Here is a 16,223-nt window from a genome sequence, read left to right as displayed (position 1 = left end):
GGTTACTCTCAAAAACACATTCATCCTCCTTTTATAAAAAAAAATGAAAAGAAGCAAGCTGGTTAAGGGAAGGTTTGTTTTTTGTTTTTTTTTTAAATATTGCTTTGTGCCAACAAGTTTGTCAAAGTCATTAAATAATACATAACAAAACAAATGCACTAATATCTTATTTAATTAGTTGAGTATTTATCGTAATTGTGTTAAGCACAGGGCTTTCAATACATTTTCAGATTTTACAGATGAGAATTCTAAGGGAGTACAATATGCCCTACTATTGAATGCTAAACTCAGAGCATTAAATGTTATGCCAAAACGTTTAGCACACTAAACTGTAACTAATACTCACTAAACTGTAACTGAATAATATATGGTATAAAAAGTTTTTATTTTTTATTTAATAAAAGTCCTATGCTCTATTTTTTAACAGTTTCAACTCAAAAGATTTTATAGACTACCTATTCTGTGGAAGATTTTTTGTAGATGTCAGCCATACAAAGTTTAATAATACAAATTACACACCATCTACTAGTGGGAACTATAAATAAAAATGTGGAATTCATGTGCTAGGTGCTATAATAGACGTATGTGCAAAGGTTGATGGGAACACAGATAAATTTATATAAACTTGGGGAGAGAGAAGTTATGTCAGCATCTTAAGTCGTAAAATATCAATACATAAAGCAGCAAGATAATTTTATTCAAGCTTACAAATTTACACAAAACTTTGATACAAGGGACAGTACCACTCCATTTATTTTAAGTAATATGAATTTGAAATTATGTATTTAGAAATATATTACTAAAGTCACAGTTTATCACTAAAATTTGAAATACCGCGAATCACCTTCCCCAAACAAAAACAGAATTTTAAAAATCCAAAACTGTCAAGCGTCATATAATTTCAAACTTGACCTAGAAAGTAGTGTTTTTGCATTTGTCACAGGGTGCCACCAATCCACCTGGTAAACAAATATAACTGTGAAGCTTCCTTAGCATTGACCTCAAATCACATAAATGGTGGGAATTCTCTGAGACACAATGTTTCAGATATTTAATTTTGTATACACTTCATGGGAATTGTAAAACTGCAGGCACCTGACAGAGATCTTAAGTAACAATATGAATAGATTAGTGCCAAATTAAACTTTTCTATTCCTACTGGAGATGTTAATAAATTAAATTCCATGCTTGGGAAACCAAACCTTAACAATATGTTTAGGATCTATTTAAAATCCCTATCTGAGGGAAATAATTGTCTTTCATGGTAATTACATTTCAATTGGTAATTCTGTTAAATAAGCAAGTTTTTTTATCCTTTCCAGTTCAAATCAGGTAATTAGCAGTAACAGCAAAAATCTGCCATGCAAAACATTCCTTATGCCTACCTTTAGGAACGGTGGCTTTATGGGGCAGGAGAATTAAAATGAAGAGTTGCCTATTGGTCCTATAGAAATTCAGGCACCACCTCTCTGTCAGATTTAGTATGTTGTGCTGCTGTCAGAATTACAATAACTTTAACTCAGTGGACTGAAGCCCACAACAGGAAATCAGGAATTGGGTACATGGTCTTACCCAGTCTGTGTCCCAGGAGTCAACACCTGGTTTTTCACACATTCTCTTTCTCAATCGGTTAGAAATGTCAACTCTTCCAGAGTCCTAAGTTAATTGGTATCATTATATTAAAGAGTAAAAACCAGTTTTAAAATTAAGGAGTTAAACCGCAGGACCAAGTCCTGGTTCAGCTACTTGAACAAGTTGTGTGACTCTAGTGGCTAATGCTTTTTGGGCTCAGTTTTCTCGGTTTCAAATGGAGATGGTAGACGCAATGCTCTCCATAGACTGCCTCAGATTGGTGTGGGAGAAATGGGCAAAAGTGATAAAACAACACAGATGTTTAACATAATAATGCCACCTCAAGAAAACATCATTTGTAGAACTTAAAATTCCATGTAATTATTTTTACCTCCTTTGTTAGGTTGTATACCAAGCTGTACATAAGTGGGGTACAATCAACTCTCAGAGTGTAGTTTCCTGAAAGACAAGATAGTTTGTTTTCTATTTCATTTCTTTATTTTACTCTTCCACTCAAAGACCATTCCTAACTCCTTAGCCAGAATGATCCCTTTATAACCTAAGTCTGGGGAATTCCCTGGTGGTCTAGTGGTTAGGACTATGCGCTTCCACGCAGAGGGTATGGGTTTGATCCCTGGTCAGGGAACTAAGATCCCGCAACACAAGTGGCCAAAAATAAATAAATAAATAAAACCCAAGTCTGATCAAAACTCTCCAATTCATCACTCAATAAAATTCATCCTCACCATGACGCTTGGTGCCACACATGAAACAACCTCAGGTCACCTCTCCACATCTTCACCTACTCCACCCAAGCAAATATTCTATACAAGAGAGATAATAAAATTACTCACCTCACAGGAATATTGGGTTAAATAAATGTTTATATTTAAACATTGGTTGGTACTTTGTGTGGGCTAAATTCTACATATGAATGTCAACATGATGGAAACACCTCAAACTGAGGACAGTGGTTCCTTTGAAGAGAGGGTTATTTGAGAATGGTTTCAGTAGAAATTTTCTTTGTAAATTTTGCATTTTAACATTAGAAAGCTAATAGATGACTTATTTTATTATTTGAAAAATGAACAGTTAATACAATTTTAAATATAAAACAAAGTGAGACAAGCTGTATTCCAATCACAGAGTAATGAGTGTGTTATTTGCTCCTGATCCTGAAAATGCTGGGGAGACAATGCAGCATTTTAAACCAGGGAATGACGTAAACAGAAAAATCAAAGATTAAAAAAATGCATTAAAATCAAGTCTTAAAAAAAAAAAACTAGCAATAGAGAGAACATTATTCTACTTTTGAAGAATATATGTTTGATGTACTTATTCTGTGTGGCAAAGGTGTTTCATCTTCATGTGTGTTTAAATAAGGATAATAAGGAATTCCCTGGTGGTCCAGTGGTTAGGACTCTGTGTTCTCACTGTGGGGGGCCCAGGGTTCAGTCCCTGGTCGGGGAACTAAGATCCCACAAGCCGTGTGGCACGGCCAGTAAATAAATAAATAAAGATAATAATAATCCAAGCTAACATTTTTGAACATTCACCCTGTGCAAGGCACAAGTCTGGGAGTTTTGCAAATATTAACTTCTTTTGCCCTTACAAGAGCCTTTGAGATATGTGCTCTTAGTAACTCTGTTGAGAGGTGAGAAAGTAACAACCTGAGGTCACATAACTATAATAGAAAGTAGCAGTGCCGGGAATAAGGCCAAGCCCTGAGCCGCTAACTAAGGAAAGTTAGAGGAAGGAAGAAAAGATAACTGAAACGCACGAACTAACTTAGGGGACAGTGCAGCTCAGATACGTGGACAAAAAAAGAAAATGTAAATGCCAATGTGCCTCCAGCTATATGCAATGCTCCAACTATTTCTGACACATGGCAGATTTACTAATAAACTAAAGAAAATATTCTATAAGTCCACCCTTCATTCATTTGTTGCAAACACCATTTATTTACTAAGACACTAAGAATCCAGGAATGAAGAAGTAGGATCCTGCCTGTTCCTGGCAGAAAAATATAGTCTAGAAAGGGAGAGGGTTTGTAAAACAAATAATTACTTAATAACAGCAGTGATGAGTGCTACAAAGATGGCTTCCCAGAAAAAAATAACACTCCTGGGGAGACTGTAAGAATAAGAATTAAACAGATGGTGTGTCGAACAGCAATCTCAGTACAGAGAACAGCAGTTGCAACGGCTGAGAAGTTGCATGTGGTCAAGGGACAGAAAGATTCGTGCGGGGCTACAGTATAGTGAGTGAAAATGGACTGTTTCAGTTTCTTGAAAATCGACTTGAGATTGTCCCTTAGTTTGAATCTCTGTTTATCAAAGCAAATCCATTCTAAAAGGCCTGTCTTCGATGCCTATCTCATTTCTCAAGCCTTTCCTGACGTTGCTATCATTATGTCTTCTGAACTCCAAGATCAGTCTGATAATATCCTTCTGAGAGTACCGGCATATATTAGAATCCTAGACTGATTTATTTTATCATCCATACTGAGTCTTAAACTCTTGAGTACTAGACTCTTCTTTACTAACCCCTAATTCCTTTGAAATCCTGGAAAGTACACTGCATAGAGCGGTGCTTAGTAAATATTTGCTGAATTGAAGGAAAAAATATTTAAGAAGAAAAAATTCTTGGTGAAAGATGAAATCTGGGAAATCAGCATTTGTTTTCAAAATTTGTGTGCATGATATTATGATGACAGTAGTTAAATCATACCTTTTTGCTACCCCATTCTAAAATCATAGAAATCTTTAGTTCCATAACTGACTTATTCATTTAAGAGATATTCACTGAATTCCTACCATAGATAAGGTAATCTGCCAGATGAAACAAACAAATTATAGAGTGTTGTTTCGAGAGCCCAAATCAGCACCCTAGAGCTCACAGCTGCCATGAGCATGACAAACCAGCAGCAAATTCCCTCACCATTTGTTAATGGATTTGCATTCCTAGTTAGTGCATAACTTACGAACTAAACTGCTGTTACTACCAAGATCATATATTTTCCTTTGAAACCAATAATATTCACCTTCTATAGAAGAATCAGCATTAATATAGGCCACACCACGCACTTGAAGAAGTCTGGAATTCTCCTATAATATTAAATAAATAAATAAACAAACAAATAGGAATAACCCCTTTCTAAAAAAACACACATCTACATTTACTGTATGGAGGTTTCTGAATTAAGTTGGCCCAAGTTCACCCCAAATTTGACATGTAAGATTTTCAAGCATATGTTTGAAAGAATTTCAATAAAGGTCACTGGTAAGAAATAACAAGCAAAACGTTTTTAAGACTAAAATTTGAGATGAGACTATCCACATTCATAATACAGTGAGTGGAAAAGGAGTTGATTTCTTTGGTTTTAGTGGGTAGTTACTATGCGAGGGCTTTCTCTAGTTGTGGCGGGCTGTTCTTCGTTGCGGTGGGCAGGCTTCAGTAACTGTGGCACATGGGCGTAGTAGTTGTGGTGTATGGGATTCGTTGCTCCATGGCATGTGGGATCTTCCTGGACCAGGGATTGAACCCGTGTCCCTTCCATTGGCAGATGGCTTCTTAACTACTGTGCCACCAGGGAAGCCCGGGAGTTGATTTCTTAACCACACTGTGGTTTAATCCGTCAAATTAAGTTCTCCTGTGTTATGACACCACCTACTCGTCAAAACTTTAAAACATTTTTCTCAGCTTTAAAACACTGACAAAGTATAGCAGGATTTTGTTGATATAAGTGGATTATGAATCTCCAAAACAAGCAATTTTCTAAGTGTCCTGACTGTAAGAAATAAAGTGAAAAAACATACAGCTCTAGGTGATGAAAATAAGATGAAAGAGGCAAATCACACCCTCAAAATATTTAGGCTCTCCTTGATGCCAGCATGAATCTTTGTCTACAGGAGCGCTACTTTTTTTTCTACCCCAGAGAAAATGGAAGTTTACAGGGCTTCTCATAATTCTTAGATAATAGGAACCAAGTAAATATTTATAGCATGACTAGAAGTTAATGGAATGTTTATTTTGCATATGTTTACAAGTAACACTTCTATTACACAAAGCCGACAATGCAGGCAGGTAAAATTACTTTCCAAGGAGCCTAGTAAATATTCTGTGGTGGGGCATTCCACTTCACTTTTAGCATGATTTAGAGTAGGTCATTACGATATGAGGAAGACAGTACAAGCTCAAGGAATATTTAAATGTAATTAGCTTTAGGAGTTAATTTGAAAAAGTTAAAACATTATACCTTATTATGATGTCCAGTTTCTAGTGAATTTATTTAGCTACTATCACACTCCCAGACAACGAAGATCAAATTATTTCCACAATTGACATTAAGTGGTTTTAAAAGTTCAAACAGGGCTTCCCTGGTGGCACAGTGGTTGAGAGTCCGCCTGCCGTTGCAGGGGACACGGGTTCGTGCCCCGGTCCGGGAAGATCCCACATGCCGTGGAGCGGCTGGGCCCGTGAGCCTGCGCATCCGGAGCCTGTGCTCCGCAACGGGAGAGGCCACAACAGTGAGAGGCCCGCGTACCTCAAAAAAAAAAAAAAAGTTCAAACAACACTTAGTTCTCAAGTGACGAAAAAAATTTTATCGTTGATTTTTGAACAAGAATATGTTGCTTCAGACTTTCTGGAAAAAAGTTTGAATATTTTCTGGCTGGATTGACCAGTTATTCTTACATTCTTGTGAATTAAATACTAACTGCTTTATTATTATGAAAATGTATGTTATATCGAATTATCAACTAACCTCTGCCCACTCAGTGGAACCAAGAAGACCAAATTCTTCTGCATCCCAGCTTGCAAACAAAATTGTTCTTCTAGGCCTCCATCCTGAAATATATGTGCATACTTATAAAAGCTGGGAAAATGCATAATATTGCCAAGACATCACCATGCCCAGCATGCCCAGCAGAGTAACAACAGCAAAAATTCATTGGTTGTTTAGGAAGGGTGAATTATGGTGACAATCTTTACTTAATTTCCTTTTGAAAGATTTTAAAGCTAATCTGTCAATACAAAAGAGCACATCTGTATTGAAAAAGGGGGAAATGCAGACATGGTAAAAATCCTGTGAGATCATAAAATATTCTAATAGGTTTATAATGATTGCCTATGCTAGGAAGCCATCTGTGGTCTGCAGCTGCCCAGAGTGAAAGAAGAAAGTGCTGGATGTGGTCTGTGCTCTGAGACAATACAACTGAGAGAAAATCCTTTACAACTCTTCCATGCTGTGTTGGCATCACACAAACAATTGTTCAATGTCAGCTGGTTGTGTGATTTCACTCCATTCTCTGCCAGAATTAGTCAACAGAAGCTCCATTCTCAACACTAGTGTCTGCTGCCGCTGAGAAGTACACCATTCATTAGGACGGTCATATGGCTTGGAGTTATAAATACTGATCTTGAAGTTAAAGAAAGATCTTATTTCAAGCCTTGGTTCTTTCACTTACTAGCAGTATGACCAAGGGAATGTTATTCAAACTTGTTAGGCCTCTTGTTTCTTCACCTGTATACCAGGAAGAGCAGAGTTAAGATAACACTCCTTGATTGTTAGGAGGATTAAATGGAATAATATTTGTAAATATAGCACTGAACAAGTGCTCCAGGCATGTAAGTTATTGTTTGAGTACATATTTCATTTGTGCTTAAGGATATATATCCCTCTAGCTGTTGAGTCCAGTGCTTCATTTTTGTTAAGTATATTAATAGCATTATTCAAATCTCCTGTTAATTATTATTCCCCATCATTGCAGTCTTTTGGCATACTTTGTAATTGTCATAGTGATGTTTTGTATTTACCACAGAAATCTTCTGGCAAAATCATGAAACTTTTTGTGATACTATGAAACACAACCTAATTCACAAGCTATGTAAATTCAGGTCTCCGTAGTTCTATTTTCTTAAAAAATAAGATAGCTGTGTGGAAAAAAGAATAGAGCACCTTTACATTTGATTTCAAAGAGTGACATCACTGTTTTGTGGTCTGGGAGACAGAAATCTGAATTTTAACCCTAGTTCTCTGATTCTGCCACACACCAGCTACAAAACGTTGGGTGAATTACTTCATTCTGGAAACCTCAGTTAACTTATTTGTAAAATGAAAAGAGAAATAGCTAAACATATCCCTCCTCCTATGAGTTCAAAATAGATAACACGTGATAACACTTTTTCTCTGAGAGAGTAAGTACCAGGCAAATGTAACATATTTTTACCACATTCATTGTTGCTAAAAAAAAAAAAATATGCGGGTTCGTGCCCTGGTCCGGGAAGATCCCACATGCCGCAGAGCGGCTGGGCCTGTGAGCCATGGCCGCTGAGCCTGCGCGTCCGGAGCCTGTGCTCCGCAATGGGAGAGGCCACAGCAGTGAGAGGCCCGCATACTAAAAAAAAAAAAAAAAAAAATATGGATCACATTTACAGCCCATAGACACCTTGTTTGCAGGGTCAGTGAACAAAGTAGAGCTTCTGTTCTCAGTATGTAATGTTTACTTTAAAAACTAACCATTTGAACTCAATTTTATTTTGGGTTTCATATGAAGATTCTAAAATGACTGAAGTAACTGTGCTAGTAGTATAATCTTCAAATCTGTGAGAGAAACCAAAGCTGGGGGTGTGAGAATACAGATATCAAACTTTTGACAGCATCCTATTAAGCAGGAAGACCAGCATTTTTCTGAATTAGCTTTCATGCCCTCAGTCAGTTGGTGTACTTGACCTGAGGCCTGAGGCTGGAAGATCCCAAGAAGCTCACATTTCTCAGACCAGGACGCTTTGGCTTATGACCTAAATCTGGTGTCTACTCTCCAGTAAAGAAACCCATCTCCATCTTCTTTGTTGCCAGAGAAACCACTAATAGTATAATTCCTTTATTTCAGATTATAATTTAATATATAAATATAGGTAATATGAACTTTATTATATAAATAAGTGAATTATTAAAAATGAACATATAAAAATGAATAAACAATATCATTAACCAACATAAGTAATATAGCTGCTAGTTATTGAAAGCTACTATCTACTATTAAGCACTACTAAGTACTCTATGCTACTAAGATGATATAATTTGCATGCAACCTCTCTGTCGTGTTTCACACAAACCTATGAAGTGGTATTTTTATACTCACTTTACTGAGGACCAAACTGAGATTCAGAAAAAATGGTCTTTTTACATTTTGCTTACATTACCTTCTTTTTTCAGCTTTCCAAAACTCCTGACAATTTCCTGAACAACAGCTGCTCCACTCTGAGGGTCAATGCCACCAAATACCCAAGAGTCACGGTGACCTCCAAGAATGACATATCTGTCTAGAAAGCATCATTGCAAAATTACTTGCCATTACAGGTCAAGAATAGAGGAAATTGCAAATGACTCAATAGCATCTAAACACAAAGCACTCAGGACTCAAGTTAAGATAGCAAAGGTTCCTGAAGACTTTTGTAAATGTATCACTTTGCTCTGAATTTGATGTATGAAGAAAATATGAATGTGATAAGCAAATGTATACTTCAATTAATTACAGTAATTATAAGTATGTAAGTAATGATAAGTGAGTATAAAAGTATCCTTATCCATTTCTTTATATAATTCTCTGTTACTTCTCTCTTACCTATTTACACTATGTTTCCAGTATTTTCAGAGTAAGAGAACACAGTGGCCAAATAATGATTTCTCCACTTCCTAATCCTTCTACTTAGTTTTTAACGTACAGCTCAAAGATTCTACCTCTCTATGATCTGTTTCTATTTTCTGCAGGGAGAGGGAATTGCACCCCTATCCAGCTTTCTGGGCAGTCTTTTCATATTGATAAAGCATTTACCATGGGGCTTCCCTGGTGGCACAGTGGTTAAGAATCTGCCTGCCAATGCAGGGGACACAGGTTCAAGCCCTGTTCCGGGAAGACCCCACATGCCACAGGGCAACTAAGCTCGAGTGCCACAACTACTGAGCCTGTGCTCTAGAGCCCGTGAGCCACAACTGCTGAGCCCGAGTGCCTAGAGCCTGTGCTCTACAACAAGAGAAGCCACTGCAACGAGAAGCCCGCACACCACAACAGAGTAGCCCACGCTCGCCTCAACTAGAGAAAAGCCTGCATGCAAAACAAAGTAAAAGGATTTTTTAAAAAAAGCATTTACCACACTTAACAGTAGGGATCTTCATGTCTCTGGTCTGTGTCTTTTTAAAAAATCCCTCCATCCCCAAAGCCTAGCACAGAGCTAGCACAAAATATGTACTCAGTGAGATTCAATAAATAGCCAGTGGTACATTGTTTAGTGCTCATTGGAAGCACATCAATATTCTTTATCCCTGAAAGAAAGTCCTGGCTGCTTGCACAAGAGATATTCAGTTTAATTCTGTCTGTTTGGGTAGGAAATATAACCATATAGTTCCTAAGGAAACAAACATAATAAAGTAAGATTATTTTCAAATGTATCATCGAGCAGGTTATCTGAAATCATATGGAAATCACGTGTATATATATTCCACCCATTTCAGTGTAAAAAAAAAAAACCATGTAAAGGACTCATTAACTTCCGGTTATCTTAATTTTCTAAGAATGTTACTTATCGTTGTAATGAAGATATTTCTCCAGGTAAAATATGCGGTAAGGAAATCCAGAAAGCTCAGATTAAACACCTGTAAACCATCTCTCCTTGATCTTCCTCTCTCGGTCCTTTAATTGAAGCATGCATAGTTTATCAACAACCTCGGTCATCTGACCAATCTAGTCCCAACATTTACTTTCTTCACAACATGCATCACAATGTAAAATTACCTCCTATTGATCTATTTTGTGTTTATGTGAGTTCCATTAGGACAAAGAGTTGCTTTGCTTTGTTCACCTTACATTCCCAGAGCTCAGAGCAGTACCTGGCACCGAAGAATTGCCCGATCGATATTTGCTGAGCAAATGATCAATTTACCTGGCTCCACTGCCCCTCTGAGAGTTCCAATCACATTGTAAATTCTTTTCACTTTATTGTTGGAATGGATGTGCATCTTGACTTTTCTAATGCAAAAATAAAGGACACAGACTAAAAACGCTGGTTAACAGCTTGCCACCCACAATTTTTAAATCTGACATTGTTTTGAATATTTCTAAAGGCACACAGGCAATAATTGCATTGACCAATCGTCCAATTGTGAGGATATATGTGTATTCCCCTTTTCAACCTGTTGTTATGTCTCCTGCTGGTAGTAGATTTTACTTTTCAGTCATCCTCTGTAATTGTTTTTTTGAAAAAGCTTTCCTCCTCCTAAAGAGAGTTATTATAAAAATAGTCTCTTAACTTGGTAGAGAAGTTTCCAGTAAATCCAGGTCCAACATTGTAGGGCACGTGGAGGCTTCCTTTCCAGCTGTGATCTGGTGGTGCTGATGCACCCATTTTTCTGTTGAACACAAAAAATATTATTAGCTGAAGGAAACCTTTGAAGTTATAAGTTAAAATGTCCTTGAACTTGTTTTCTTGAGTGCCTGCTCATAATAGCTTCTATGAGTCATGGTAGTACAAAGTGCTTTGCATAGGGATATGCCATTTACTCAATACACCTCTTATGAGGTGGTTCTGCTATTAATCCCCACTTCAAAGATAAGGAGGGTGAGGCTTAGAGAGATTAGGTAACATGCCCAAAGTCAAGCAGCTGATTAGTGGTACAATCGAGATTCAAACACTTGGTAAGAATTTGGACTCTGTGTTACCAGTTTCCAACAGTAAATCATGTGAAAAGTGCTCTCAAGAGCATGCCCTGAAGAAACAGCAGGTGTCAAACTCTGGAATTTCCCATTATGTTATTTCTCCCACTGATACATACATTCCCAAGTACATGTATGGTTATCCTTTACAAAGTACTTTTGCACTCATCTATTAGGAAGGGAGGAAGGGCAAAGGAAGGGATGTCACTTCAACCAACAGCCCCTCAAAGCTTTATACACTATTTATTTTTTTAATTCAAAAGGGTGGAAAGATTCAGGTGGACCAGCGCATATATGCCACTAGCCGTGGTTATCTCTCACCAGGTGATTGAGAAAAATAATATGATAATATCTGTGGAATGGTGAGGTTCTTCCTGTTTCATATCAGCATATCTTCCTTTACTGTTTAAGAGCATGGATTGACTTATTCTTGATTTGGGCATGGAAACCAAATGTACTTTTGCTACCTAGAAGCAGATAGAAGAAGATGGCTCCAGACAAACTTAAGAGAGTGAAAAACATCAATCTGTCTTTTATGCCTCAATCTCTGATCCACACACCTGCATGCACCCTATGATTTACAGTGAAACATTTTCTGTAGTTTCCTCCTTTTTTCTGTGCCTGCACACAGGTACTTATTCCCTGCCTACTAATTTGAGGTAATGGGAACAGCTCAACTTGACCTAGAATATATTATATGTGCAAAACTACATCAATATGATTATCTTCTCATGGAAAACTAAGTATAAATAATATTTTGTTTTAAAATGCTCTATCAGAGAGTAAATATTTACTCTTTTATTTTCCTATCTCATGAGGGAGTTTGTTTAATAAAGATAATTTCATGTAATATACTATATAATTTATTTATCTATATACAATAAAATTTCACATGAAAAGCATCAAGTAAAATTAAGGGGCATTATACATTGTTAAATATCATAATGAATAGTCAAAATAGCAGAGTATTATGTATACAAAAAATGGTAGAAGCCAAGTGAAGAATATACATATACTTGATTATACATAAAATATTTTTATAGTACTATATTGCAGACTAATAATATTGATTGCCTTTGGGATGGAAATGGGTAGGAGGGAAACTTTTTATTGTATACCCCTTTGAATTTTGAACTGTGTAAATGTATTTCCTTTTCAAAATAAAAATATGGAAAACAAAACAAGGTGCAAATTCATCAGGAAGTCAATTACATATTATAAGGAAGGTAATGAAGAGTCCCTATTCCCAGAAAATAATAAAATATAAAGCCAAGATTACAGTGCCCCCACAAGGACAAGAAAATATCGCACATCTATGGAGAACAGAGGTTTTAGTCACTAAATTTCACTGGGATAATTAATCAGGGATATAATTTTCTTTAGGTCCTTCTTTCACTCTATAAATAAAAAATAAATTCTGTGAAAATTAAAAGGTTGAATATTTGAATTTCAAATCACAGAAATTTCAGAAAATATAATATTGGAAATGTCTTTGAAAGGATTTGATAGATCATAGATGCTCAATAAGTATCTATAAACAACACTGAATTTAAAAATCTATATTGTGTAGCATATTAAATTTTATTTGTCCATTTAGCAAAGATTTATTCTCTATAATGCTCAAGGTACTGTATTGTACTCACTAAGGAATACAAATATGTACAAGACATGGTCATTCTACCAAAGAGTTTATAAGTCAGAAAAAGATAGATATAAAACAGAGCATGATATATGATAGATAAAGTTCTGAAGGACAAAACAGAGCTTGATTCCCCTTGTGGGATCAGAAATAATTTTCGTTCTACAGGAGGTTTCACTTATCTGGATTTTTAAAGAATGAGTAAGATGTGGGCAGGGAAGATGGAGGTAAAGAGCATTCCAGGTACAATGTATGATGTAAACAGGCACGAAGGCTGAAGAGTCAGAGCAAAAGTAAGGCATGGTGATTAATCTGGCTGGGGTATAAGATGATAAGGATACCATAACAGAGAAGCTTGAAAAGTAGGAGAACTTGCTTCTGAGAAGATGCACTTTACCCTATTCATCCTGATGAGTACAACTAAATTCCCTGGACTATAAATACATAAAAAATAAACATAAGACTCTGAAAGGTGGAGAAAAGAAAATAAACCAGCTCAGGACCTCAGGGTGCAAGAAATGACAAAGTGGTGAGTTCCTAGGGTTTTCATATGGGCTCTCATATCTCAGACATAGAGCTGAAAAGCTGGCAAGCCAGAAAGGCCAAGTGGCTCATATGAAACATGTTACCCAACAAAAGCCTTGAGTATGAATACGTACTTGAATACGTATACATATTCAACTGCACCTAGGACAATTTTCAGGATAGACCATATATTAGGCTATAAAAAAACTCAATAAATTTAAAAGGCTGAAATCATATCATCTCTTTATTAATCATACAAACCTTTTACTAACCCAACTATAGTATAAAGAATTTAGTAAGCAAGGATTCTTCAATATATGCAAATCAAGCAATATGATACACCATATTAACAAATTAAAGAATAAAAACCATATGATCATCTCAATAGATGCAGAAAAAGCTTTGGACAAATTCAACACCCATTTATACTAAAAACTCTCCAGAAAGTAGGCATAGAGGGAACCTACCTCAACATAATAAAGGCCATATACGATAAACTCACAGCAAACATCATTCTCAATGGTAAAAAACTGAAAGCATTGCCTCTAAGATCAGGAACAAAATAAGGATGTCCACTCTCACCACTATTATTCAACATAGTTTTGGAAGTCCTAGCTATGGCAATCAGAGAAGAAAAAGAAATAAAAGGAATACAAATTGGAAAAGAAGAAGCAAAACTGTCACTGTTTGCAGATGACGTGATACTATACATAGAAAATCCTAAAGATGCCACCAGAAAACTACTAGAGCTCATCAATGAATTTGGTAAAGTTGCACAATACAAAATTAATGCACAGAAATCTCTTGCATTCCTATACACTAACAATGAAAGATCAGAAAGAGAAATTAAGGAAACAGTCCCATTTACTATTGCATCAAAAATAATAAAATACTTAGGAATAAACCCAGCTAAGGAGGCAAACGACCAGTACTCAGAAAACTATAAAACACTGATGAAAGAAATCAAAGATGACACAAACAGATGAGAGATATACCATGTTCTTAGATTAGAAGAATAAATATCGTGAAAATGACTATACTACCCAAAGCAATCTACAGATTCATTGCAATAACTATCAAATTACCAATGGCATTTTTCAAAGAATTAGAACAAAAAATTTTACAGTTTGTATGAAAACACAAAAGACTCCGAATAGCCAAAGCAATCTTGAGAAAGAAAAACGGAGCTGGAGGAATCAGGTTCCCTGACTTCAGACTATACTACAAAGCTACAGTAATCAAGACAGTAAGGTACTAGCCCAAAAACAGAAATATAGATCAATGGAACAGGATAGAAAGCCCAGAGATAAACCCATGTACCTATGGTCATCTAATCTATGACAAAGGAGGCAAGAATGCACTATGGAGAAAAGACTCTCTCTTCAATAAGTGGTGCTGGGAAAACTGGACAGCCACATGTAAAAGAATGAAATTAGAACACTCCTTAACACCATACACAAAAATAAACTCAAAATGAATTAAAGACCTAAGTGTAAGACAGGACACTATAAAACTCTCAGAGGAAAACACAGGAAAAACATAAATCACAGCACCCACTTCCTAGAGTAATGAAAATAAAAACAGAAATAAACAAATGGGACCTAATTGCACTTAAAAGCTTTTGCACAGCAAAGGAAATCATAAACAAGACCAAAAGACAACCCTCAGAATCAGAGAAAATATTTGCAAATGAAGCAACTGACAAAGGATTAATCTCCAAAATATACAAACAGCTCATGCAGCTCAATATCAAATAAACAAACAACCCAATCCAAAAATGCACGGAAGACCTAAGTAGACATTTCTCCAAAGAAGAGATACAGATTGCCAACAAACACATGAAAGGACTCTCAACATCACTAATCATTAGAGAAATGCAAATCAAAACTACAGTGAGATATCACCTCACACTGGTCAGAATGGCCACCATCGAAAAGTCTACAAATGATAAATGCTGAAGAGGGTGTGGAGAAAAGGGAACCCTCTTGCACTGTTGGTGGGAATGTAAATTGATACAGCCACTATGGAGAACAGTATGGATGTTCCTTTAAAAAACTAAAATTAGAACTACCATATGACCCAGCAATCCCACTACTAGACACATACGCTGAGAAAACCATAATTCAAAAAAACACATACACTCCAATGTTTATTCTTTTTATCTTTTCTTTTTTTTTCTTTTCTTTTCTTTTCTTTTTTTTTTTGCGGTACGCGAGCCTCTCACTGCTGTGGCCTCTCCCATTGCGGAGCACAGGCTCTGGATGTGCAGGCTCAGCGGCCATGGCTCACGGGCCTAGCCACTCCGCGGCATGTAGGATCTTCCCAACCAGGGCATGAACTCGTGTCCCCTGCATCAGCAGGCGGACTCTTAACCACTGCACCACCAGGGAAGCACCCCAATGTTTATTGCAGCACTATTTACAACCGCCAGGACATGGAAGCAACCTAAATGTCTATCAACAGATGAATGGATAAAGAAGATGTGGTACATATATACAATGGAATATTACTCAGCTGCAAAAAGGAATGAAAATGGGTCATTTGTAGAGATGTGCATGGACCTAGCGTCTGTCATACAGAGTGAAGTAAGTCAGAAAGAGAAAGACAAATGTCATATATTAATGCATATATGTGGAATCCAGAAAAATGGTACCGATGAACCCATTTGCAGGGCAGCAATAGAGAGGGTGACATAGAGAATTGGCAGTGGACACATTGGGGGAAGGGGAGGGTGGGATGAACTGGGAGATTAGGATTGACATACATACAGTACC

General features: G+C 36.6%; 1 protein-coding gene across 2 annotated transcripts in view; it reads right to left on the bottom strand.

Moving 5' to 3' along the window:
- FOLH1 (folate hydrolase 1) overlaps nt 1-16,223 on the bottom strand; it is a 65,479-nt gene that overhangs the window by 13,445 nt on the left and 35,811 nt on the right. For both annotated transcript variants that reach the window (XM_060017207.1, XM_060017208.1), the window contains exons 8-13: nt 10,883-10,981; nt 10,516-10,601; nt 8,779-8,898; nt 6,338-6,420; nt 4,616-4,679; nt 1,964-2,031 (exon numbers count right to left, since the gene is read on the bottom strand). In XM_060017207.1, coding sequence (XP_059873190.1) covers nt 1,964-2,031; nt 4,616-4,679; nt 6,338-6,420; nt 8,779-8,898; nt 10,516-10,601; nt 10,883-10,981 — 520 coding nt within the window. The remainder of the gene's footprint in view (nt 1-1,963; nt 2,032-4,615; nt 4,680-6,337; nt 6,421-8,778; nt 8,899-10,515; nt 10,602-10,882; nt 10,982-16,223) is intronic.

Source organism: Delphinus delphis, chromosome 8, assembly GCF_949987515.2.
Source record: "Delphinus delphis chromosome 8, mDelDel1.2, whole genome shotgun sequence".
Lineage (NCBI taxonomy): Eukaryota > Metazoa > Chordata > Mammalia > Artiodactyla > Delphinidae > Delphinus > Delphinus delphis.
The sequence above is the reverse complement of the archived record's forward strand: the minus strand, read 5'-3'. Positions and strand labels throughout refer to the sequence as shown.